This window comes from Phymastichus coffea, unplaced genomic scaffold (genome assembly GCF_024137745.1).
Source record: "Phymastichus coffea isolate CEN01 unplaced genomic scaffold, Cenicafe_Pcof_1.1 PCOF00112, whole genome shotgun sequence".
Classification (NCBI taxonomy): Eukaryota; Metazoa; Arthropoda; class Insecta; order Hymenoptera; family Eulophidae; genus Phymastichus; species Phymastichus coffea.
Genome location: NW_026706923.1, coordinates 669,226 through 695,451, shown reverse-complemented (window position 1 = coordinate 695,451; position 26,226 = coordinate 669,226). Strand labels below are relative to the sequence as shown.

The window sequence follows — 26,226 nt, the reverse complement described above, 5'->3', positions numbered from 1 at the left end:
TTTCATGCAATCTTTCTAAAATATTTCTAGAAACATTGCAGCAACCGTACTTGCAATATTTCTGCAAGGTTTACATGTAATCTTTCTAAAACATTTATAGAAAAATTGCAGCAACTTTTCTTGCAATATTTCTGCTGGTTCCCATGGAATGTTTCTGAAACATTTATAGAAAAATTGCAGCAACTTTTCTTGCAATATTTCTGTGGGTTTCCATGCAACCTTTATAAAATATTTTTGGAAACGTTGCAGCAAGTTTTCTTCAAATATTTCTGCTGGTTGCCATGGAATGTTTCTAAAATATTTTTAGAAAAATTCCTGCAATTTTTCTGACAATATTTCTGCAAGGTTTTCATGCAATCTTTCTAAAATATTTCTAGAAACATTGCAGCAACCGTACTTGCAATATTTCTGCAAAGTTTACATGTAATCTTTCTGAAACATTTATAGAAAAATTGCAGCAACTTTTCTTGCAATATTTCTGCTGGTTCCCATGGAATGTTTCTAAAATATTTTTAGAAAAATTCCTGCAATGTTTCTGACAATATTTCTGCAAAGTTTTCATTCAATCTTTCTAAAATATTTCTAGAAACATTGCAGCAACCGTACTTGCAATATTTCTGCAAGGTTTACATGTAATCTTTCTGAAACATTTATAGAAAAATTGCAGCAATTTTATTTGCAATATTTCTGAAAGACGTTGACGCAATTTCACTGAAAAATTTCTAACAATATTGCGAATACTTTACTTGCAATATTTCTTTAATTTTGCTTGCACGAATATTGAAATATTTCAGTTGAAATATTTTAGTTGAAATATTTTAATATTCGTGCAAGCAAAATCACAGAAATATTGCAAGTAAAGTATTCGCAATATTGTTAGAAATTTTTCAGTGAAATTGCGTCAACGTCTTTTAGAAATATTGCTATAAAAATTGCTACAATTTTTCTATAAATGTTTATAAATTTTTCTAGAAATATTTCAGTTGAAATATTTTAATATTCGTGCAAGCAAAATCACAGAAATATTGCAGAAAAATCACATTGATGAAAAGTTTCCAATATTATAGACATTTTCAAGACGCAGTATAGAATTGACTATCAGAAATATTTATACTATACCTTGCAATGTCTTCGTGACTTTTAGTTATATATGTGTATAAACAAAAGAAATGTTATAGGAAACATTTAATAATTCTAAATTAGTGGTTACGTCAACTTTATTAAGAAAATATTTATTTTTTCATTATATTATTTTTAAATATTTATTTACGTTACACCTAATACGATGTTTTTTGTAATGACAAATTAATAATTTTATGGTATAATTTAAAAATGTTTTTACAAATATTGAATCAATTTCGCAATGAAAATCGCAGCATTTTTTCCGTATTATTTCTAAAGCTTTAGTTGAAAAGTCATATAAATGTTATTTAGAAATAATTAAGAAATTTACGATATAAAAACCTAGGATAATTAAAATATATGATACTAAAATAGTGATTTTTAGAATATTTATGTTAAAAGAAAAATTGGTAGGAGTGGGTAACGTTTAGGAATAATTATTTATATGTACACATACACAACAATTAAATGAAAATTATGAGGTCCACCAAAATGACCTTTGCTTTTATTATAAGTAATAGTTATAGATTTTTACAGTTTGTAATTTATATAATAAGTCAAAAATAATTTAGTGAAAAAGTATGTCATTTTTCTTCTCTACGCATGATCAGATTTATCATCTGTTCCATCCAATTGTAGTGGCAATATAAATGAGTCAGACTTCCGGTTAGATTTTCTACAACAATTATATAAATTATATTCATAACTCATACACACCTATAATTTTGTTTTTTGATACTTACTGACTACGTTTGAATCTAGTGGAGGCTTGATCCAAGAAACTACATAGCGATTTCTTTATATCGTCGTCCGTAGCCTTAGGGAATGATAACTTTGAGGCCGCTAAAAATTATAATAAATTATAGATTTTAAATTACGTTACATTTATATATACAAAAAAACTTACTGTAAATGCATTTGCAGATGTAAAGTTCCGAGAAACATTTATTCTTTTCTTCACCCCTGGATTTTCTCCCGTAGAAACTATAGTTTTGTAAAACCTCATCGTTGATCAGCTTTGGTACCATGTTGTATATCAAGTCATGTACATTGACACCTCCAGCTCCTTGAAGATGTTCTACCTGAAATTTCGTTCAACAAAAGACAACAAACATATGATTAATTTAGTATATTTTTATCTTTACATGGTTAAGCAAATTTAAATCATAGTATCAAATCGTAACATTAAATTGAATAAAATGTATACGGACAAATATATAATAATGATGAATCATGCTATGGAATGTGGTGACGTTTCAATGCCGAACAAAAATTGTTACAATCTTAGAAATAACCATTACCAAAAAGTCAAAAAAATAAACATGCAGGTATGATCACACCAATACAAATATAATAATGTGTAAACATTTTGTCAATACAAATAGAACTCTAGTTATGATGCCCATAAATAAATTAATCATCATTTATAATAGTATGTGTTAAAAATCTGTTGCATATCTCAACACACAAAATAAATACAGTCTAAAGAGGATAAAGTTTTTTTTACTTTGCTAACTTATTTTCCCATCGTGCAAACTTTCATGTTCCCTTTCCAAATCGAATAAAAGGTACCATTTCCCTATAAACGGAAATCAACAGAAAATGGAATACCATTTAACAGAACCATCGATTACAAATATAGTATTTTACCTAATTTAATTAATCTACAAATAAAATAGTTATAATAAATAAATTACGGGACATAGTAAGAAGGTATTTGTCAAGAAGAATGTTTATCGAGTATATTGTTTAGGTAGTTATAGATTATCTTTGAGTTGCGTAGTTATGGTTTTAGTCAATAAAAATGTACGTCTTTCATATAAGAGATGTACTTATATCTGTATTAGTGATAGGTATGTTACTATATCGTCGTAGCCAAAGTATTATGAAAACCTGATAGTGAAAATATCCAATGTTACACTAATGAATACAATTTCTACCACTGCAATCTATATTTAACTACTTACGTCGAGCAATATTTGATTTCCTTGATTGCAGCATTTATCCAAAATTCCTATGACATATGCAATGATTGAGTCATTAATTATTATTATTATTATTACATATCTCGAGATATCCTGTAGGAATATGCAAAACAGATCGAACCGTTCAACGATAAAGTTTTCTCTCTTCCTGTTGCTGCACTGCTGCACGGCATCTACTATGTATGTTCAACCAATTAAGGTGACTTTAAATTTTGTGGTTATCGTACATTCGATCATCGATTTTTCCATTTACTTATGTTGGTACACGCGCCAGGACCATACGAGCTGGTCTTTTCAAAGTGTCGCGAATTTAGAATTTCCGCGGACTACGTATATTCGATTTTTTTTGTGGTGTTATGTTGGTACACATGTCCCTAACTTATGCTGGCAAGGTCGGCTATTTTGAGCGCTCAATTAGTTTTTTGACATCTGTTTTGCAGTTTTGATGTGTTTTGGCTCGTTGGCGAAGTTTACCTATCCCAAAAAATGGATCAAAGAATCTGTATTCAGTTTTGTGTGAAATACCAAATTAAGTGCGCAGAAGCATGTCGAATGTTGACTGCGCCATATGGCGAAGCTCCCTTAGACCAAAGTAATATATATCGTTGGTACAAAATGTTCTCAGAGGGCCGAGAAGATGTAAACGACAAAGAGCGTGCCGACGCCCGAGTACGTCAACAACAATCGAAAATAATAATGGGGTGAAGAAAATAGTATTGGCCAATCGCCGAATAACCGTTAGAGAAAATACTGAAGACCTAAGCATATCGATTGGTTCGTGCTATTCGATTATAACCAATAACTTGAGCATGAAACGTGTGGCAGCGAAATTTGTTCCGAAATTGCTAAATTTTGACAAAAAAGAGTGTCGCATGAACATCGTTAAAGTGCTGTTGAATGACGTCAATGACGATCCAGATTTCCTTAAAAGGGTCATAACAGGTGACGAAGCATGGTTATATGGTTATAGCGTCGAAACAAAGACTCAATCGTACCAGTGGAGGCACACTGAATCACCAAGACCAAAAAAAGCACGCCAAGTTCGATAAAGAGTGCATATAGTTGCAAGAACTCAAGGCTAGATCGAAAAGTGCTTTGAAGATTAGAAGGAGCCCTGTAGATTCTGCACGAAAAAATTCTACACAAGCCGATTAGAATAGCGTTGACACAGGTGTATTGTACTTGGGAAGGGGTGTGAGGGGGTCACTTTTAAGGTTACAACATAAATATCGATGAATATAATTCGCGCCTGCCTCTACCTTTTTCCCCTTGCAACCCATTGACTCTAGTCAATTTATTCGCGTTGTTATCTGCCTACGCTCTATGCGGGCCATGAGGCATAGTTGCCTTCATCGGCGTCCTGTATTACCGTGCACTAAGTTTGACCTTGAGGACCATTGCACTTGCCTTACGGCGTCGTTATACTCACCAATTACCAGGTATACAAGATTTTATTACAGAAGCGAGCTCTAGTATTCCCGAAGGATTTTGGTGCGCTTAATCCAAATCTGGCCTCAGAATTATTTCATCACGTCCGGTTTTTAAGATATCCTAACCTAAGAATGCAAAAAACACTGTTTTTTTGACATATTTATGGTTATGTAGCATCGTAAATAAATTTTATCACAGAAAACTATTAAGAGCATCTTAAAATATAAATCTTCCCCTTTAAAATGCTGTTGAATTTGCCCAAATATCTTGTTTTTTCACCAAGATATCTCATTTTGAAATTTTCATATTTATGAATTTCTCAAAATTCGAAAATCCATTAACTGTTTGTTCCTGGAATTTTTCTGTTCAGTGAATTTACTTGAAAATTATTACTTGGGAGTCTCTGGGGTTGCTGATCATGAATCTGAAGTTAGAATTTCAAAATTTTCAATTCAAGATTGGGTGTTCAAGATAGCGGTTCCCAAAATTTTGAAAAAAGATATTCACGAGTTTGAACGAAAGATCAGACAATTGTACGTCAGAAATATCAATTCCTAACAAAAGATCCTTTTATTCCTGACAAAAGATCAATTGAAAAGAGTAAATGAAAATCATCCACTTGGGTCTTCATGGGTTAGTGGATTTTCGAATTTTGAGAAATTCATAAATATGAAAATTTCAATATGAGATATCTTGGTGAAAAAAAAAATATTTGGGCAAACTCAACGGCATTTTAAAGGGGAAGATTTATATTTCAAGATGCTTTTAATAGTTTTCTGTGATAAAATTTATTTACGATGCTACATAACCATAAATATGTCAAAAAACAGTGTTTTTTGCACTCTTAGGTTAGGATATCTTAAAAACCGGACGTGATGGAATAATTCTGAGGCCAGATTTGGATTCAGCGCACCAAAATCCTTCGGGAATACTATAGCTCGCTTCTGTAACTGAAAATGACCTATTATTTGTATACTTGTGAATTATTTTTCTTCCAATCAATATTTATAACGAAAAATTAATCCCGACGATAACACATAATGATTAGGCAATTAGAATCCGGAAATTTCTATTTCACATACATACACATACACACACACACACATATACTCACCACAGCCTTTGCAAATTTTTTATGTAGTAATTGGGCTTCTACTTTATCAATTTTTTTCTTTTCATTATTCACATCTGCATCAATTGGAAAATGTTCATTCAACATTTTTAAATGATCTTGCGAAAGGACATTAGGTTTCGATGAAACCTGAAACTGTCTTCTTTGATTTTTTAATAATTTTTCATTACTTTCTTGCTTCTTGGTAAGATAATTGACTTTTCTAAGAATGAGTTTCTGCATATCTACGTAAAATTAATAAAAGTTTTATTAAACACTTCGTCTATTTATCATATCAGTATTTAACGAATACATTATACACAGGATGGATAATGAATACGAAACTCCAATATCAAATGAGTTATATGTTTTAAAAACGTGCGATTTCGAAAAAAAAAAAATATTCCTAAAAATATTTACGAAACTAAACCTAAAAGTTTGAATACATATGGGAAAATCTCACAAGTTGTTGCAATTTGATGAAAAAAATTTTTTTTTTCCAAAATGATGGCACATTTTTTTTTTATGGTTATTCGCTATAAGATAAGCTTCAGGAACGAGAATTCGTAGGTGTACCTCGTTTTTAAAAAATGTTCAAAAAGTTACACGCAAAAAAAAATTATAGTAGATTATTTCATTCTTTATTACGTAGATAATCAAAATTAAGAAGTTATTCAAGAATTTTCATGGTTGTGGGATAGCCTTATGTAAATGTGTTACACTTTTGCCCCTATCATGTTGGTTTCCTTTATAAGCATATAAAAAACCCTAAAAAAATCGTAAAAATGACTTTGTTTTTTAATAGTTAAAAAAAGAAAACCTACTAACAGGAAGTAATACAGGAAGTAATAAATAGAACTAGTTGTTGAAAAATGAATGACTGCGATTTTTTCATTAAGTAGCATATAATTATTGAATTATTTATTTTACGGAAAATGGAATAATATTAACGTATACCCATTTTTACGTGCATTCAACCTTGTGGATATGATAATCAACATAATTTTTAAATCTTAATCAATTTTGAACGTAAAAACTGAATCGGATGAAATATACAACTTTTTGATTTTAATGAAAATGATGAAAAAAAAAAGAAAATGTAGAAATTATTATGGAACATTTTTATACAGAACAGATTATCAACCTTTTTTAATTCAATAGGTTGATGTGCTCTTCAAAAATCATAAATTTTTTTTCCAGGAAACAAATGGTATGCTTTATACATAGTCGTATATTTTTTTCATTATCGTGAGCACACTCTTCTGTAAAAGCTAGAACGACTTGTCTTGAAGAGAAAAACAAGTTTTAGTAATAAAATATCATGTATAAAATATGTTCAAGGTTCCAGAATCGAAATCGCCAAATTTTGAAATTTTTGTAATTAGTGACAGTCGTATTATAGGTTGCCATATCCTCCATTTTGATGGCACAGTCTTGAAACTTCACAGTAATACTAGTTTTTAGTCCTTCTTTCATTACCTCAAACCATGAAACTGTACTTTCAATGTTCACTTAGTTATAAAATAGACAAGATAAAAATTTTTTCGAGTGACAGATTTAAAATGTTATTTTTCAATCTTTTTTTACTTTTATGATTATTATATTCGACAATACTTCAAATATTTCACTTTATACTTATACGACCTACTTCTTTGAGCTTTATACTTGAAATAAAAAATTATTGGCACATGGGAAAAATGTTAGTTTTTCCTACACAAGCGAGGGACCAAAAATTAACAACTTCTGAGATTTGCACATATATGTAGATAATTTTACGTTAACTTAACGGATCAAAAACGTTTTCTACTCGATACCGGCCGCTATAGATGAATAGGCTAGTAGCAGCCGACAAGAAAAATAGTATACGACACTCGACTAGATTGCTGGATACCCTGGCCGGTATGGTTTGACGCCCGAGGCGATGCCTCCAACTTTCTGGCCACGTATCGTAATATACTATTTTATCCGTTAACTTTACATAAAACTACCCATACATAAATATACTCGTGTTATCCATTACAAAATCCAAGATGATAGCACGATAAGCTGTTAAATTCAAGTGCTGATATGAAATCTACAGACTTTTTAACGATTGATATTAAGGAAAATTTAATTACCATAAATTTTTTGTAAGCTTGGTGCGGTTTCCCTCCCCATCTCCTCAATTTCATCTACATCTGAATCTTGAAACTGATTACAAGATATTTGTTTGGTTGCAACATTAGATACTGACGATTTGTTCGGTTGTAATACATTGACCTGCGCTGATATTCCTTCCAAGTTCAACGTAGCATACGAAGGAGACTTCTCTATAGCTAAAGGATCTTGTTGCAAAGAATCATCGTTTCCATCAGTATCATTTGATTCACTATTGTAATTTACTTCTTCAAGAGGATTGCGTTTCTTCGGGATTACATAATCATTTGACAAACGTTTCTTGTTCCGTCGTTTTCTAGTTCTTTTCAAATTTTCAGCATCACTTGGGTCCGTTACATTTTCAATTCCATGTAAATTTTTCTCTTCCACCGCAGTTGGGTAGTCCACTGAAATATTTCAATATATATATATATATACACACACACACACACAAAAGTGATTTCACTTCAACTCCTGGAGTCCAAAATTTTATTGTATAATGTTAATTCATGCTATAGGTCTTTTAAGTATGTTTATTTTATATATTTTCTATATATTTTATATATTTTTTCATATTTTTAAAATAAAAATAGGATTTTTAGTACATACACATCAGAATACCTGTAGCACACATTGGCGTTTAAAAAAAAAAAAAAAGTTTTTGACTCCGCGAGTTGAAGTGAAATAATCCGTGCGCGCGCGCGCGCGCGCGTGTGTGTGTGTGTGTGTGTGTGTGTGTGTGTGTGTGTGTGTATAGATATATTAATCCTTACAACAGAATTTCACTACTTTTTGGAGAGGTTTCTCAACGTAATTTTCATCGGGATCAGTATCATCTACTATAGCTTGTTTAATATCGGCTGTTGATACGTTATTTGGAGGAAAACTGTAGGATTTTCTATCATAAGAAAGCCAGCGACTAGGTATGATAATTTTGTTACTTTTTTCGTCAACGATTATTACGTATTTACGAGTCATCTTTGCACTCTGTAAGTTCAAAAATTAAATGAATAAAGATTATAACGATTATAATTATCAATAATGATGTACAACTTATGACACGTAATGGATGAATAGAAAATTTTACAATTTTCATTTTCAGTTGGTTCATATTTTATATTGCATTATTGACAAACATTCATTAAACTTTGAATAATTTAAAGAAGATATTTCATCACTTTGTCTAATAAATCCCGATAAAATCTGGTCATTTAGTTATACAACAATATCAGTATGCTTTAATAAACATTACAACTTGTATGAAAAAAAGCATTAATAATGAATTGAAATATTTTTTTATTGTTGACAGGGCTAACAGGGACATGCTCCTTATTGAAGTATAAAAGTCGCCATATTAAGTTATTGGCCTCCCTTTTTTTATCTTGTAGTACTCGGTAGTAGCTTTCGTTTACTTTATTTTATGTCGAAAAGTTTTATTTATGCGCCTAATACAGGCATTATGTACGTATAGCCACTTATTTTTTGAAAATATTAACTTTCTCACGCGTTTTGTGCGTTAGTGTGAACGATAATCATTTTTGGAGAGCTCACTGTTTTTCTTAACATCGTTTCTGTGAATAAGCAGAGCCGATTTTTAAAAGTTGATGTTTTATTTTTAAGTACATATGAAAAAAAAATTTTATTTTCTAAATTATTTTCTTTCAAACTGACTCAAAATAATCTAAGAATCAACTTTTTCAAATAACTGTTCCGCTCATTGTAGATTAGAGATCTTAACAAATAAGAGCAAAATCTACAAAAACGATTTCCCCTTATTACTTTAACACCCAAAGTGGTAAAGTAGATTTTTTTGTCTAAATAAGGTGATACGTAAATCGTGGCTGTATTGGACGGAGAATTAGAATTTTCTGACCTATAATAAAGCAAACAAAGGCTTTTATCGAGTAACTTAGATAGTAAATGTTTCAGGTCGATCCCTTTATTAGGACGATTTTTATACGTCAATAATAATTCTCATGTTGAAAAATGACACTTTTCTTAGACAATATCAATTTGATAGAATCTACGGAAAAGAACGTTAGTTAGAAATGAAATTAATTAAATGAAGACCCTAACATTTTATTATTACAACAATTAGGTCGTCTTATGTTCCGGATGAATGTGTCATAAAAAATAAAAGTATTTACCACTTGGCAAACCAAGAGAGTCGGTGTGGACTGGTTCGGATCAATTCAGTTGATTAATTAGTAGTAGAGCAGAGAATGAAGTAAAAACAAGGACGACCCCTTCACAAACTTCATACTCATACCACTACTAACGTTTTAGATCCGATTATCCATTTTTATTAATGATTTGATGTGTCCTCAATTTCTTCGATTGTAAGGGTGTATGTATCATCTGTAATATCTACCTTCGAGCGTCGCCCTAGCAATAATGTACGAACTTCTTTCATAAAGTAATCTGAGATTCGACATTTAACTGCTATCAACCGGAACCTTGTACCATGAACAATAATGCTTTTTAAATATGGTAGCCTCATTACCTTCGTTTTCTTCTTTCCACGTTTATTTACAATCAATATTTTTTCCAGTAATTGACTATTCAAAGTCAATAGGGAATTCTCTAATTCGGAATCGTAACTAATATCCAAGGATATTAATTTTGTTAGCGCTGAAAAGTTTAGACGACGGTCTGAATCTAGTCCAATGATATTAAGTTTTCTCAATGATGGCGCATTATCAATCATTACTTGCACGAATTCTTTAAGACATATGTTGTTAGAGACATCAAGCTCAGTTAAGTGGTTTGTAACTTGTATTCTCATAAGTGGAATATTTTCAATAGTTTCTACGCTATATTTCAAGTTAAATATTTCTACATTGTTTTTGGCCGAAAATATTAGTGGCACCAAATCATTTATGCTGTGCTCATCATCCATACAATGCGAATCTTCTGACCTATAATAAAGCAAACAAAGGCTTTTATCGAGTAACTTAGATAGTAAATGTTTCAGGTCGATCCCTTTATTAGGACGATTTTTATACGTCAATAATAATTCTCATGTTGAAAAATGACACTTTTCTTAGACAATATCAATTTAATAGAATCTATGGAAAAGAACGTTAGTTAGAAATGAAATTAATTAAATGAAGACCATAACATTTTATTATTACAACAATTAGGTCGTCTTATGTTCCGGATGAATGTGTCATAAAAAATAAAAGTATTTACCACTTGGCAAATCAAGAGAGTCGGTGTGGACTGGTTCGGATCAATTCAGTTGATTAATTAGTAGTAGAGCAGAGAATGAAGTAAAAACAAGGACGACCCCTTCACAAACTTCATACTCATACCACTACTAACGTTTTAGATCCGATTATCCATTTTTATTAATGATTTGATGTGTCCTCAATTTCTTCGATTGTAAGGGTGTATGTATCATCTGTAATATCTACCTTCGAGCGTCGCCCTAGCAATAATGTACGAACTTCTTTCATAAAGTAATCTGAGATTCGACATTTAACTGCTATCAACCGGAACCTTGTACCATGAACAATAATGCTTTTTAAATATGGTAGCCTCATTACCTTCGTTTTCTTCTTTCCACGTTTATTTACAATCAATATTTTTTCCAGTAATTGACTATTCAAAGTCAATAGGGAATTCTCTAATTCGGAATCGTAACTAATATCCAAGGATATTAATTTTGTTAGCGCTGAAAAGTTTAGACGACGGTCTGAATCTAGTCCAATGATATTAAGTTTTCTCAATGATGGCGCATTATCAATCATTACTTGCACGAATTCTTTAAGACATATGTTGTTAGAGACATCAAGCTCAGTTAAGCGGTTTGTAACTTGTATTCTCATAAGTGGAATATTTTCATTAGTTTCTACGCTATATTTCAAGTTAAATATTTCTACATTATTTTCGGCCGAAAATATTAGTGGCACCAAATCATTTATGCTGTGCTCATCATCCATACAATGCGAATCTTGCACATAAAGAGCTTTCAAGAGATTCTCATTTTTTTTTTCGTAAGACAGAAAATTTACCAAATATTTAATAAGAACTGAATTGCAGTTAACTATTGACAAGGTTTGGAGACTTTTAGTACATGGTTTTTCCAAGAACCGGAGTCTTGTTTTTTGACTATTCAAATACAAATGTTTCAAATTACACATATTGTAGTCATTTTCCAAATTGTCACGAACTTTTAAAATGCGCAGAGTATTTATCTCAAAATATTCACTTAAAATTGTAAATATTTCTTTAGTTGCATCAACTCCGGACAGATCAATGATATCCAAATGAAGTTTTCCGTGTTTACCTCTAGATTTAGCGAGCGTAATCTGATTTTTCAAAAGTGCTGTTACGATGTGAGGACCAACATTTGATAATAGGCTAATTGATATACTAGAAAATCTAAACGTTTTAGAATGTTGAAGCATTTTTTTCAAACCATCTTGGAACTTGTACACAAACCATGTAGAATCAAAGTGCAACGACACATTTATACGCTTAAATATTAATTTTTCTGGCTGATTTAAAGCTTCGTAAAAGTGTATGAAATCCACAGATGACAAGATCTTTGATAAAATGAACAGTATATCGAAATTTTTCATTAATCCTTCATATAATATGGAATTATTTGTTTCTTCTGTTATAATTTCATCGTTATTGCATAAATCTTGTATATTTATATTTTCATGAGGCTGTTGAGATTCTAATCGAACACGAGCGTAACCAACCACTTCAACTGACTTTTTTTGGCTATAAAAACTCCACTCTAACTTGTTCATCAAGGCTTTTACCTGTAAACGGCAAGCCGTCTCCATATTGTGGCAATAGATACGTGCCATACATCCTTTTGCGAACGAGTAGCGAAACATAGATATTGAAACATCGTTAATTGAATGATCCGATAACATTTTTATCAAATCACACTTATTCATTCGTTTGTGTATATTGTAAATGAAAAAATGTTGTGCTACGTGATCTTCAACAAAAAGTACTGGGAATGGAGTTGATGTTGGCTCTCTGAAGGTATTACCCCTATTTACATAACGTATAATTCGTCTGTTCATACTTCTACAATGAGTTTCATATCTTTTTGTAAAATATTCTTTATATTCATCCAATAACAGTTCTACCATAATACATCGACTACGTTCCTTGCATTGAGTTTTTGGTAAGTTATTCCTGTAATTTCTTAGTGACTGGTATAAGCGTTCAAATTCTTCCATGTTTTTGTTCCTGAATTGTTAACAGAAATGTAAAATATATTGTAAGTATTTTTGAATGTTTTTATGAAATATAAAAATATTTTTTTTATTTAATTCGAAGGGAAAGAAAGCTCTAAGCCGGTATTGGTATTGGAAAAGTTGCTTCGCTTCGATTTTTTTTTGTTCACTAACCTCCCATAGAGATTAATTACCGAGATAATACAAATAGTCCAAGAGCTACCCAACAAAATGTGATGTCAAGATATACACACCATTTTTTTATGTGCGGTAGATCTTTTTCTGCCGATGCTAAATTATCCTTGCTATCGGCAGGTACGTGGGGCATATAAAAGTTATGGATTTTCCAAACAATTACTAGCGACGAAAGCCGCGCTTCGCGCGATTATTTTTTGACTCATTCACGTGCTATTCAAGTAAAAATTTTGGATATATTTTGAAATTCAAAAGGAATTCGACATTCTATATTTATTTATCAAACAATCAATCAAACTATTAATTCAATACATTATTGGACCCATATTTTTAACCGTGACGCATGCAAAAGTAACGAACTATAATCAAAATATTATCTCACGAGAAATGAAATTTGATGAAATATACACTTCCAATTAATTTATGACACCTATATCAAGAAACAAATTACATCTTAGAATTAGAGAATTAACAACGAACCGCAAGTCGCACGACCCACTATTTGTGGCTATTCCACGAGGATATGCACTGATGAAAACGTATGCCCTTTTGAATTTAAGCTATTCTTGCGATTTAAAATCGATATGCGAAAGGGCATACTTATATGTTATCGCATCATTATGAAAAAAAAAAAAAAAAAAATTCTTTGAAAATTCATAACTTTTGTATGCCCCAACTACCTGCCGACAAGAACACGGTGCATTAGTATCGGCAGAGAAAGATCTACCACATAAAAAAACGGTATCTTATGACACCACATTGGGGGGGTAGCTCTTAGATTATCAGTGTAGTGTCGGTCGAGAATGAAAATATTTACCTAAGACTTGTAAATGAAGCATTGACTAGATTGACTAGCAGTATCAGAGAATGAAGTGAAAACAAGGACAACCCCTTCGGTAAACTTCAATCTTTGTTACAACTAGTTATTGAAACGTATGAAGTAGTGGATAAACGATCAATTCTTCAGGACATTGAACTGTAAATACTTTAGCATGTATTTTATCGCAACGCCATTCTTCTAAATTATTGGTTTCCTCTACAATTTTAATGCCTAGTGAACTGCTCTGAATTCCTGACGCAACAAATGAATCTTTCTTCATTTCACATGTTTTTCCAGTGATATACATATATATATATTCTTATTAGGTTTGAAAATACTAACAACATTAATGACGGTACCATAATTAAACATAACGCAACTATTTCTGTCTCGTTGTAAATGAAGCATTGACTAGCAGTATCAGAGAATGAAGTGAAAACAAGGACAACCCCTTCGGTAAACTTCAATCTTTGTTACAACTAGTTATTGAAACGTATGAAGTAGTGGATAAACGATCAATTCTTCAGGACATTGAACTGTAAATACTGTAGCATGTATTTTATCGCAACGCCATTCTTCTAAATTATTGGTTTCCTCTACAATGTTAATGCCTAGTGAACTGCTCTGAATTCCTGAAGCAACAAATGAATCTTTCTTCATTTCACATGTTTTTCCAGTGATATACATATATATATATTCTTATTAGGTTTGAAAATACTAACAACATTAATGACGGTACCATAATTAAACATAACGCAACTATTTCTGTCTCGTTGTAAATGAAGCATTGACTAGCAGTATCAGAGAATGAAGTGAAAACAAGGACAACCCCTTCGGTAAACTTCAATCTTTGTTACAACTAGTTATTGAAACGTATGAAGTAGTGGATAAACGATCAATTCTTCAGGACATTGAACTGTAAATACTGTAGCATGTATTTTATCGCAACGCCATTCTTCTAAATTATTGGTTTCCTCTACAATGTTAATGCCTAGTGAACTGCTCTGAATTCCTGAAGCAACAAATGAATCTTTCTTCATTTCACATGTTTTTCCAGTGATATACATATATATATATTCTTATTAGGTTTGAAAATACTAACAACATTAATGACGGTACCATAATTAAACATAACGCAACTATTTCTGTCTCGTTGTAAATGAAGCATTGACTAGCAGTATCAGAGAATGAAGTGAAAACAAGGACAACCCCTTCGGTAAACTTCAATCTTTGTTACAACTAGTTATTGAAACGTATGAAGTAGTGGATAAACGATCAATTCTTCAGGACATTGAACTGTAAATACTGTAGCATGTATTTTATCGCAACGCCATTCTTCTAAATTATTGGTTTCCTCTACAATGTTAATGCCTAGTGAACTGCTCTGAATTCCTGAAGCAACAAATGAATCTTTCTTCATTTCACATGTTTTTCCAGTGATATACATATATATATATTCTTATTAGGTTTGAAAATACTAACAACATTAATGACGGTACCATAATTAAACATAACGCAACTATTTCTGTCTCGTTGTAAATGAAGCATTGACTAGCAGTATCAGAGAATGAAGTGAAAACAAGGACAACCCCTTCGGTAAACTTCAATCTTTGTTACAACTAGTTATTGAAACGTATGAAGTAGTGGATAAACGATCAATCCTTCAGTACATTGAACTTTAAATACTTTAGCATGTATTTTATCACAAGGCCATTCTCCTAAATTATTGGTTTCCTTTACAATTTTAATGCCTAGTGAACTGCTCTTAATTCCTGACGCAACAAATAAATCTTTCTTCATTTCACATCTTTTTCCAGTGATATATATATTCTTATTAGTTTTGAAAACACTAACAACATTAATGATGATACCATCATTTAACATAACCCAACTATTTCTGCTATCTGTGATATCAATTCGAAACGTGTCTGATTTTAAAATTTTATAATAATATGCATTTGGGTGGTCATTGACAATTACAGCGTTGGATGTCAGTTTTTCAACATCAAACTTACTATTCTTAAAAGCATATTGACTTTTTAAATTACTTGTTGACTCATATTCAGACAACCTTCTAGAAATTTGTTGCAACGGTTTCTCACCTTTTCTTATATATTTCTTTATAGAACAAATATAATTCTCGAATGGAAATGCGCTAAAGCTTTCAACTGTACCAAATTTTTCGACGTCTTTGCATAAATGTCCTATATTGTGGACATTGTAAGTAACATTGTTTTTCCCATACAATGTTTGAAATCCAAAAATAAATTTCATTGCTAAGGTTTGACATAATTTTATATTATTTTTATCACGAACCAATATTTGATTGCTGAGTATTATCATAATTATATGAAGTGTTAAAAAATTTTCATATACTGATGGATGAAGTACATCTTTGAGTATAAACGGACCAAAATACAGCAAAAAATGTCTAAATTCAGTTGCCTTCCACTTTTTCCAGTAGTCCAAAGATCTTGAACGTCTATTAAATTCAAATGGTAACATGTTCTTTAAATATTCCAGTCTCTTTGAAATTTTGTTAATCTTATTAATATTGAGTCTACATATTTTTCTTATTCTTTCTTTGTCACCAATCCAGTGTCTAATTAACTGCTTCATTATACCTAAATACACTAAGTGCATGACATCTAAAACTACATTTGAAACAAGACCAAAGTAACGTAACCGTCGAAAAATCGTTTCCCCACGTTGATAATTGTCAATATAATGCATGCTATTAAATTCATCATCATTTCTCAAGAAATCGTTGCAATATCTGTTTAATTCTTCTATGTTATCTGTGGGAAAGCAAACTGATGAAATATATACACCTTCAATAGTACATTTACTACAACTATAGTAACCCGAGTGACCTTTAGTACATAAAACGAAAGATTTAGCTGGAGCGTCCAAAATAAGTCTATCTAATCTTATTTTGTATAGCTTATTATTATATGAAAATCCATTGCTTATTAAATTTTCTAATTCATCTACAGTATTTTTTAAAAATATATTATGATCTTTCGGCTTTTTAGTACCACAATAGATGCCAACTCCATATACAGTATCTAGTTCAATATCTTTCATCGATATGATCCACAGACCTCTCTCAGATGAACTGCCAACAAGTGGAGCCCCATCTATATTCATTGACACTTTTACAGTATCGAAAACATCCTTACGCAAAAGACGAGCTTCGATAATTTTTTTAATTCCATTTTCAACACCTAGATGACAATACTCGCCACTATCCATATCGATAATATTAGTGGATTTTGGAGTTTTTAACAGTGTACGCGGATCTTTAGGGAACGGAGTACTAGTATTCTTATTTAATATCGCTAATAATAATTTCAAATGATCATGTTCAATTAGACAATCCTTGGCCCACTTAATTATTTCCTTCCGAAAATTTTCATCGTCATTAGTTGTAGGATTTGGCATTGTTACATCAAAACCATCATCCGAATGTACGTCTGAAATGGATTCCGCATCACTATTGCTAAACCGATATGCATCAGAAGAAGAGTATGAGTTAGTATCACTGTCGGTGGCATCACCATCGTCATAGTTATCGTCATTCTCATCACTTGAAAGAACATATTCAGGCTGAACTTCAAGTGCGCTTGTTGAGAAGTTGTTGTGCGCGAAAAATTGACTAAACAAATTTTCGTGAGATTCATCGCTATCATTTTCTCTGGTTTCAGGACATTCACTTGTTAAAATATCTGGTTCAAATGTTTGATCATTACATGGGGTACTACAACCCGCCTTAGCATTTGGAATAGAAGATGTAGAACGAAGGTATTCAATATTTTGAAGGTCGTACTCAGTTGTTTTTTTAGATAACCTTCTAATATGACGGTTGCTTTCTGGAGGGACTCCTTTTCTCTTCCTTGGCATTTGGTTCAATTCAACTAAATAAAAAAAAAATCAATAACGCTTTTATGCTTCAACGTTGGATATAAACATTCAAGAAACGTAAGTTACTTTAAGGGGACCAGAGGGTGTCTCGTAGTGAAAAATTGACACTTTGTTTATTGCCGCGTAGAAATCGTTCTACTAAAGATATCGATGTAAGACTTTTTTCAGCTGAAAGAATTCTATATAAGCTTTGATTTTTTTGCTACAAGTTCCAGAATAATCATTGTACACCTAATATGGACACAATAAAGACCAAGCTCTATTTTTCAAAAAATGGGGCTTTGCCACGCCTTTCTGAACGCCATAGTGGACAAAAATCGTTTTGTGAGAGCTCATTTTTTTTTGTTATGAACCGGACTACAGAATGAGCGGAGCACTTTTCTAAAAAAGATAATTCTTCCCATTTTTTGAGGATAATTTGCAAAAAAAATTTTTTTGAAAAATTAAAATTTCATATATTGGCTCAAAAAAATAGGAAGAATTATCTTTTTTATAAAAGTGCTCTGCTCATTCTCTAGTCCGATTCATAACAAAAAAAAATGAGCTCTCACAAAACGATTTTTGTCCACTCTGGCGTTCAGAAAGGCGTGGCAAAGCCCCATTTTTTGAAAAATAGAGCTTGGTCTTTGTTGTGTCCATATTAGGTGTACAATGATTATTCTGGAACTTATAACAAAGAAAATGAAAGCTTATATAGAATACTTTCAGCTGAAAAAAGTCCTACATCGATATCTTCAGTAGAATGATTTCTACACGGCAATAAACAAATGTTAGCGATTTACACGTATAGAACAAGTGTGCGTGCGTGTGTGTACGACCGGCGGGCGAGAGAGAACGATACAGTTCCAGGGACGATTCCGAATTGCGCTGATAGAGCGTGCGAGCGAATCAAGCCAAGAGAGGGTAGTCGGGATGCGAAGGCATTTGGCCGAGAAGCGCGAGTTATCCCCCCTCCCTCGAGACTCAAGCGAGTTGGGCCGTTGGCGTGGGTCAGAGAGGTCTGAGACGCGACAAAGGTCGGATGCGTGTAGGACTCGACGGCTGAGTGCCGAATAGTTGTAAGCCCTTGTATTCATATCTTTTAATTATTCATTAAAACTACTTAATTCAATTGATACATTTGATATATTGTGCAAAGGAAGCTAAAATCTATCGTAATGCAATGACTGTAGCACATTTTTTTATTTCGTCGAAAATTTCTTTTCATTCCCATAAAAATATGTAAAAACATCAGTTTTTCGGATATTTCAAAGATAAATCAATGTTGTAATTGTTTCTTCAACGTACAACTAAGAATTATCCTTACAAGGCAAATATGATGAAAAATATATTGGATAAGGAGGATACTGTAAATCAAGTAATTCTAACCAATGTTTTCCAAGACTTCTCTCAGCCTGACATAACAGACTACACAATTCTACATTGCAGCAATCAAGAGAGATGTTGAGGCATTCAAAATCTTAATAGACAATAGAGCTGATTTCACGATGCAAAATGCGCATGAATGTACAGTGCTTCACTACCTTTTTGAGTGCACAGCTGATAATAGCAGAATTGAACTGATAAATTATGCATTATCAGCCCATTTAAAATTAGCAAATTCAAGTAATCCTTGTAACAACAATGGTATTACCCACTTTCACATTACGTGCATGGTCAACAATACCCAAGCAGTGCAGTTCTTTCTGGAAAATGCAGCATCTGTGCGTCTAATTGTGAAAATGGACTCGCCTAGATTTCCAGGCTACAGCTCTTTACACTTCGCTTCTGAGGGTTGTAGCATTGAGACAATAAAACTGCTTTTAAAGAATGATATAGATATAAATGTAAAAAATGCTCAAGGCAGAACAGCTTTCCATATTTTTGTACAACAAAAAATTAATTCATGTGATTCTTTGAGATACAGCGAAATAGATGCCACCACAGTGGTTTTGGACAAAATTGATTTGATGGATAACGCAACCAATCTGTTGCTACCAGACAATGGTATAGATAACGTGGGTTTTTCTCAGTTCCATAGTGCATGCATAATGCGAGAATCTACAGTAGCTGAAGATCTTATAGAGCAAGTGACAGACATTAATCGTTGTGTTCTGTTTGACTCTCCAGTATGGCCTGGTTATACAGGTCTTCATTTTGCTGCTCATTGTAACATGAAAATCTTTCAAATGCTTGTGCAAAAGGGAGCATCAATTGAAATGAAAAATGCAAAAGGCTTCACCCCATTAGACATTTATTGTGAAAAGTGCAAACCCCAGGACCTGTTAAAAATCTTGAGATTAAAATCAGAGAGGCTCGATTCAAAATTTATCAATGACAAAATTAAATTGATTAAATTGATTGATGCCATGTGTGCAGAACCAGTACAATTTCGTTTTTATCTTGAAGTAGCTGTAGATGACATCAATGTACAAGTGCTTGAAAATCCACCATTTTGGGTAGGTTTTACGTCTCTTCACTTTGCAGTTCTCACATCCAGATACACTGACACCCACATGATCCAATTGTGTCTCAATTGCCAGGCGAATGTTTCCATTCAAGACGCTCACGGCCGCACAGCAATCCATCTAGCCTTTCGCCTCAACAAAATCGAATCAACTATTTTACTTCTGAAGTATTACCGCGCCACAGAGGATGTCATCGACAAAGACGGGCTGTCACTTGATCATATTGTTAAGGTGGTAGTCGGAAACATGTCAGCAGAGAGGTGGCGCACCGGACGATAAGTGCTCTCCCTATTCTCGTTCTCTCCCACCACCAGACCTTCACGCTCGCGACGATCTCCGCGGCGCCGCTGCCGATATTTATTCCAGTTCGGACCGCGCTCGCGCTTACACGTATTTCTATTATAGTTAAATAAAGGCGATCACTCGACGGAGTTTTACGAATATGTAAAACAGTGTATTTATTTAAATCAACCTCATATCTAACCAAACAGAATCAATATTACCTGGAGACCGGTATGTTGGGACTATATTGTCAGTAAGAGCTGATAAAATTGCAAAGCATGGCGTGAAGATTGATGTGCTATGAGAATAGGAGGTACGAAAGCAAACTTTGATTCGAACGTAAATGCAAAAATAAATTTGGAAATTGCACGAAGGCCAAGCCAAACGTTTGAAAGGGTTAGACACTGATTTTGATGAAAAAAAATCGATTTTTTTTATTGACTTTTCTTTTAGGAAATGTAACGTATAATAAGAAGCTGTTTTTCCATTTTTTTTAAATTTCAATTCATTAGGAAAAGCACAGATAGACGTAAAAAGAGGGAGTGGGAAAAGAATAAAATATTCGATATAGAAGCACATAGGAAAGAAAATAATCCACGCGAGATGTGCCGGGGAATCAATTCTATGAGAAAAGGTTTCCAAAGTAGAACAAAAGTAATGAGGAATGAAAATGATAATTTAGTTGCAGACGCGACCGAAAGCCTAAATCTATGGAAAAATTATTTTGACAAGTTGCTGAACGTACGCAAAACCCCAGTTGAAGGAAACTTTGGCGAAATTCACACTTTCAACCTCCAAGTAGATGAACCTAGTGTTGGCGAAATAGAATCAGCGATAAAGAAACTGAAAAATAATAAAGCCGCTAGTATCGACAACTTGCAGTCTAAGCTGATAAAGAACGGGGGCCCTTCCCTCACAGAACATATTTGCAAATGAATACGCGCTATCTGGAGAACAGAACACTTACCGAAAGAATTGAATACTTCTATCATTATACCAATTTACAAAAAAGAAGATAAAACTGACTGTATCAACTATCGGGAAATTTCAGTTGTCCCTGCATGCTATAAAATCTTACCCAATGTCATATCAGCTACATTAACCCCTTATGCTGAGGAAATTATTGGAGATTACCAGTGTGGATTCCGCCGAAATCGATCTACAAGCGATCAAATGTTCACGATAAGACAATTGCTAGAAAAAAATGGAAATTCTTAGGATCAAACAGAGTATCCACTCAAATGTTTTTAGAATATTTCAAGCAATTTTTCAATTGGGCAGAAATTGATAACTACCAAAATTTTTTAAATATTTAAAACGTTCTGCAAAAATCCTTAAGTATTCTTTCAGTAGTTCTAAGAACTTTTTCTTCTTTTCCACTATCTATAAATATTGACAGTTTTTGCGAAAAAAATTAACCAATGTCTTAGCACAAATTGTGTATCAATGCGCCATTTTGAGTATACTAAGAAAAAAAATTGTTCCCTGAACCGTGTATTATAAAAGCTAAGAAATTTATTCCATCGATTATTGAGGTTGCAAGCGGGTTACAGGTTGGAAACCATTCTGAAACAACGAATTTATAAAAAAAAAATATGAAAAGTAGTTTTTTGGTTTTTTTAAACAAAATTTTTTCGGATTTCACAACCCAGTCGAACCTGCCGCACTGCACAGAGTCTGACCTGCCGCAAATTAAGTACTTTTAGAGCATGATACCTTTTGACAAAGTCCAAAATCAAAAGACTTTTAAGAAAGAACCAGTAAAAATGAGCCTTTTCTAAAAGCCTTTCGATTTTAGACCCTGTAAAAATACATTTTATTTTTAAAAGGTATTGTCTAAACTCATCAGATTTGAACTCTTTATATATAATCAAATTTGTCAACATGGCATAAATCAAAATTGGTCAAGATCGAGAAAACTAAGAACTGTTCACGCTGAATTTAATAAGAAGTATATAAAAAATAATTTATTTCAGAATAATAATTATGTGCAAATAATCACCTTTTATTTTATCATTGAATATTAAACTCTCCACAAAAATATCGAGTTAGGAAATATTTTGTTCGTTGTCGATTTCGAATCTGTTTACAAATAATTTTATTTCGATATGCATAAATGATCTAAATAATGCAAATATCATTAAGCCTGATATTATTATGGAGAGCTTAGCAATTAATAAAAAATAAATAGTGAATATTCGTACACAATTTTTAGTCTTTTATAATTTATTCTTTATGTTTTTTTTATTAAGTTAATTGTGGACAGTTCTTAATTACCTTCGTTATTTCCATGGTCAATTTATTTCTTCGAGAATAATTATTTAATAATGCGTAGTTCAAATCAAACATTACTTATACGACAATATTGACTTCATGAGTAATTGAAACGTAAACCATAAACATATAACTATATGTACATACATATCAATTTTTCAGCCCTATGCACTTTCTCAGATCATTTTAAAAGTTACAATACGTACCTCCGTTAAATTTGCATGATCGAATATTTTCTAAACTATCAAGGCTTCAAGTTATTCTAAAAGACAAATAAAGAGGAGGAAATGTTTTCAAGACTTATATATCTGTAGAGTTTAGCATGGCATGAAAAATAGTTGAATATTTTTACCTTATTTTTGTTCTTTAATTCAAATTGTTTTCACGTACTATTTGTTCAATTAAGAATTAAAAATTTAATTTATCTAATATAAAGTCATTTTATAATGTAGAGTTCAAGTCTGGAAAGCCTAGATGTTCTCGATAATTGGCTTATTTAAGGAGGCTCCAGCGTGGGAGGGTGTTGAAAAGTTTCAAAGTAAACTATAGTGTTTTTAATAGACGACGATGCGCTGAATCCAACGGTATAATTATTTACTAGGGTAGCCGTTGAAATTTTTGAGATATTTCGTCTTAAAGTTTGCGACTTTTACACAGGCTCTTATGGAAAGACGCGAAATTGTGTTACAATTTGATTATTCATGAATCGTATTCAAAGAGTTGCGAAACATAAAACCAACATTCTTATAGATAAAAGCTCGAACTTTCAGATGTTACGTTGAAAAATATGGGTAGCCGTGGAAAACTTTGAGATAATTTCAGAAAACCACTGAAAATGACCACTTTCTAGGTTATGTACGTTAAACAAACTCGCAGTTATTACTCTATACGTCATAATACAATATTTTATATGTTTGGAAATTGCATTATTCGATAATACGTTGCTTTGAAAACCGTTGTAACATTATTGTAGCAGTTGATAAAAAAGTTTATTGTTCGGTTGTGCCTTTGATTTCGGTGGTAGTCGCTGGAGCCCCCTTAATTGAAACCGTATAAAAGAAAAACAAATAGTCAACTGTCAGCTTAGGCCTGAACAATTTTGGGTTACTGATAATCATTTTTTTCACATAAACATTGAACTACGATTGTTCAATTGTTTGTATTGTTGAGATTTTCTTTGCATTAATTACGACCCCGTGAATTGCAATAGATTAACAGTGATTTTATTAAAATATTCTTCTGAATTAAGTGTAGAGATCAAAAATATTGATATTGGTGTACTTAACAAGTCTATGTACTTTATTTTGTCTCAACTTCAAAATTGAGAGAGTTGATTTTTGACGTTAAAAGCCACATAGAAAAATCATACAAAACTTTGAATTACAACGTCTTGCATAAAAGAGAGAGAGAGAGAAATAGAGATAGAGAGAGGAGGGAAATCCCAACCTCATATCTTTTATGCAAGACGTTGGAATTCAAAGTTTTGTATGATTTCTCTATGCAGCCATTAACGTCAAAAATCAACTCTCTCAATTTTGAAGTTGAGACGAAATAAAGTATATAGACTTGTTAAGTGCACCAATATCAATATTTTTGATCTCTACACTTTTTCATCACTGAATGGGGACTGAACTCTATTGACACACACACACACACACACACACACACACACACACACACACACACACACACACACACACACACACACACACACACACACACACACACACACACACACACACACACACACACACACACACACACACACACACACACACACACACACACACACACACACACACACACACACACACACACACACACACACACACACACACACACACACACACACACACACACACACACACACACACACACACACACACACACACACACACACACACACACACACACACACACACACACACACACACACACACACACACACACACACACACACACACACACACACACACACACACACGCACGCACGCACGCACGCACGCGCGCGCGCGCACGCACACCCACGCACGCACACACCCAATAGTTAAAAGATTTATTGCGTCATATTTAAAAAATTAAAAATTTATAAGGCGACATCTAATGTATCAGGTAATAAATCGTATTAATAGAAATATGTATACACATATACAAATATATACACACACATTTATATAAATTATATAAATAAATAAAACTCACCAAAATTTGTAAATATGAGATGCGTTTTTTAAATATGTAAATATATATATTTGTTATATAATCTGTTATTATTATTATCTATCTATTATATTATTGTTATTATTATTATCTGTTATTATGTTATTATATATATAATCTGTTATTTCCAATATATTAGTTGTAATCCTTGTTTTCTTTGTAAATGGCAATCAAAAGTTTTTATCACCACAATTTTCAAATATGAGATGCGTGTTTAAATATGAAAAAATATATATCTGATATTGTATCCTTTTTTTTAATTGTAAATGGCCAACGAAAGTTTTTTATTAATTTTTGCAATCTGCAATGGAACTGAAATATATAACAGATTATGCACTTGAAATTCACAATACTAACCATAATACAAACACCAAAATCAGGCAAACAATTTTCAATTCGAATGATATTCCAATCATTCAAATTTAAATTACTTAACATATTATATCCACTGTAAAACTAATAAATACTTTATTTTTTCAGCTCTGGTTTCTTATGAGTGCCAAGAGCTTCTTGGTGCTCCTTAGCAGAAGAGAAAAGAGAGTCAAAACGATTGAGGGGGGGGGGGGGAGAGGAGAGAAATAGAGATAGAGAGAGAAATAGAGATACAGAGAGAAATAGAGATAGAGAGAGAAATAGAGGTACAGAGAGATAGAGAGAGAGGAGAGAAATCCCAACCTCATATCTTTTATGCAAGACGTTGGAATTCAATGTTTTGTATGATTTCTCTATGCGGCCTTTAACGTCAAAAATCAACTCTCTCAATTTTGAAGTTGAGACAAAATAAAGTATATAGACTTGTTAAGTGCACCAATATCAATATTTTTGATCTCTACACTTTTTCCTCTACAATCAATAGTTTTTTAAATAAAGCCAAAATAAGGTTTTCCAGTTCGTAATGACAAAACTGGATATCCAGCTATTTTCAAGGAAAGTGACAATTATTAATGGGAGCTAATTATAAATATTATTTTATTATGGTATTTTCTCATACTAATTACCATGCAAAACCTGATTGAAAAATATTAACTAGTACTAAAGTTATAATGAAAAAGAGATATCATATTTTTAATCAGTC

General features: G+C 32.3%; 2 protein-coding genes across 5 annotated transcripts; one reads left to right on the top strand and one right to left on the bottom strand.

The window, feature by feature from the left end:
• Nucleotides 1–1,615: 1,615 nt before the first annotated feature.
• Nucleotides 1,616–25,224, bottom strand: LOC131670599 (uncharacterized). Of its 4 annotated transcripts, XM_058946316.1 has the most exons (13): nucleotides 14,727–14,827; nucleotides 14,347–14,636; nucleotides 14,002–14,256; nucleotides 10,978–13,002; nucleotides 9,933–10,703; nucleotides 8,559–8,772; nucleotides 7,767–8,192; nucleotides 5,653–5,894; nucleotides 3,229–3,280; nucleotides 3,090–3,136; nucleotides 2,030–2,204; nucleotides 1,866–1,965; nucleotides 1,616–1,798 (listed from the first exon to the last, which is right to left on the bottom strand). In XM_058946316.1, the coding sequence occupies exons 6-13, from the start codon at nucleotides 8,761–8,763 to the stop codon at nucleotides 1,720–1,722; spliced, it is 1,326 nt and encodes a 441-aa protein (XP_058802299.1). In that variant the 5' UTR covers nucleotides 8,764–8,772; nucleotides 9,933–10,703; nucleotides 10,978–13,002; nucleotides 14,002–14,256; nucleotides 14,347–14,636; nucleotides 14,727–14,827; the 3' UTR covers nucleotides 1,616–1,719. The 4 variants fall into 4 exon arrangements, 2 of the variants coding, with proteins under 2 accessions (XP_058802299.1, XP_058802300.1); XM_058946317.1 differs by lacking the exons at nucleotides 3,090–3,136; nucleotides 3,229–3,280; XR_009302463.1 differs by lacking the exons at nucleotides 1,616–1,798; nucleotides 1,866–1,965; nucleotides 2,030–2,204; ... (3 more) ...; nucleotides 7,767–8,192; nucleotides 8,559–8,772 and having other exon boundaries at nucleotides 9,939–10,703.
• On the top strand, nucleotides 19,416–20,654 carry LOC131670615 (ankyrin-2-like). The gene has a single exon (XM_058946336.1). The coding sequence runs from the start codon at nucleotides 19,416–19,418 to the stop codon at nucleotides 20,652–20,654; it is 1,239 nt and encodes a 412-aa protein (XP_058802319.1).
• Nucleotides 25,225–26,226: the final 1,002 nt, after the last annotated feature.

Excerpts from the sequence above, each read along its gene's own strand:
- LOC131670599 (XM_058946316.1), bottom strand. The coding sequence starts at position 8,763 with ATGACTCGTAAATACGTAATAATCGTTGACGAAAAAAGTAACAAAATT. Across the intron at positions 3,281-5,652 it reads AAAAATTTGCAAAGGCTGTG|ATGCCGTGCAGCAGTGCAGC; the intron begins GTGAGTATATGT and ends CATACATAGTAG. Across the intron at positions 2,205-3,089 it reads GAAATCAAATATTGCTCGAC|GTAGAACATCTTCAAGGAGC; the intron begins GTAAGTAGTTAA and ends ACGAAATTTCAG.
- LOC131670615 (XM_058946336.1), top strand. The coding sequence starts at position 19,416 with ATGCAAAATGCGCATGAATGTACAGTGCTTCACTACCTTTTTGAGTGC.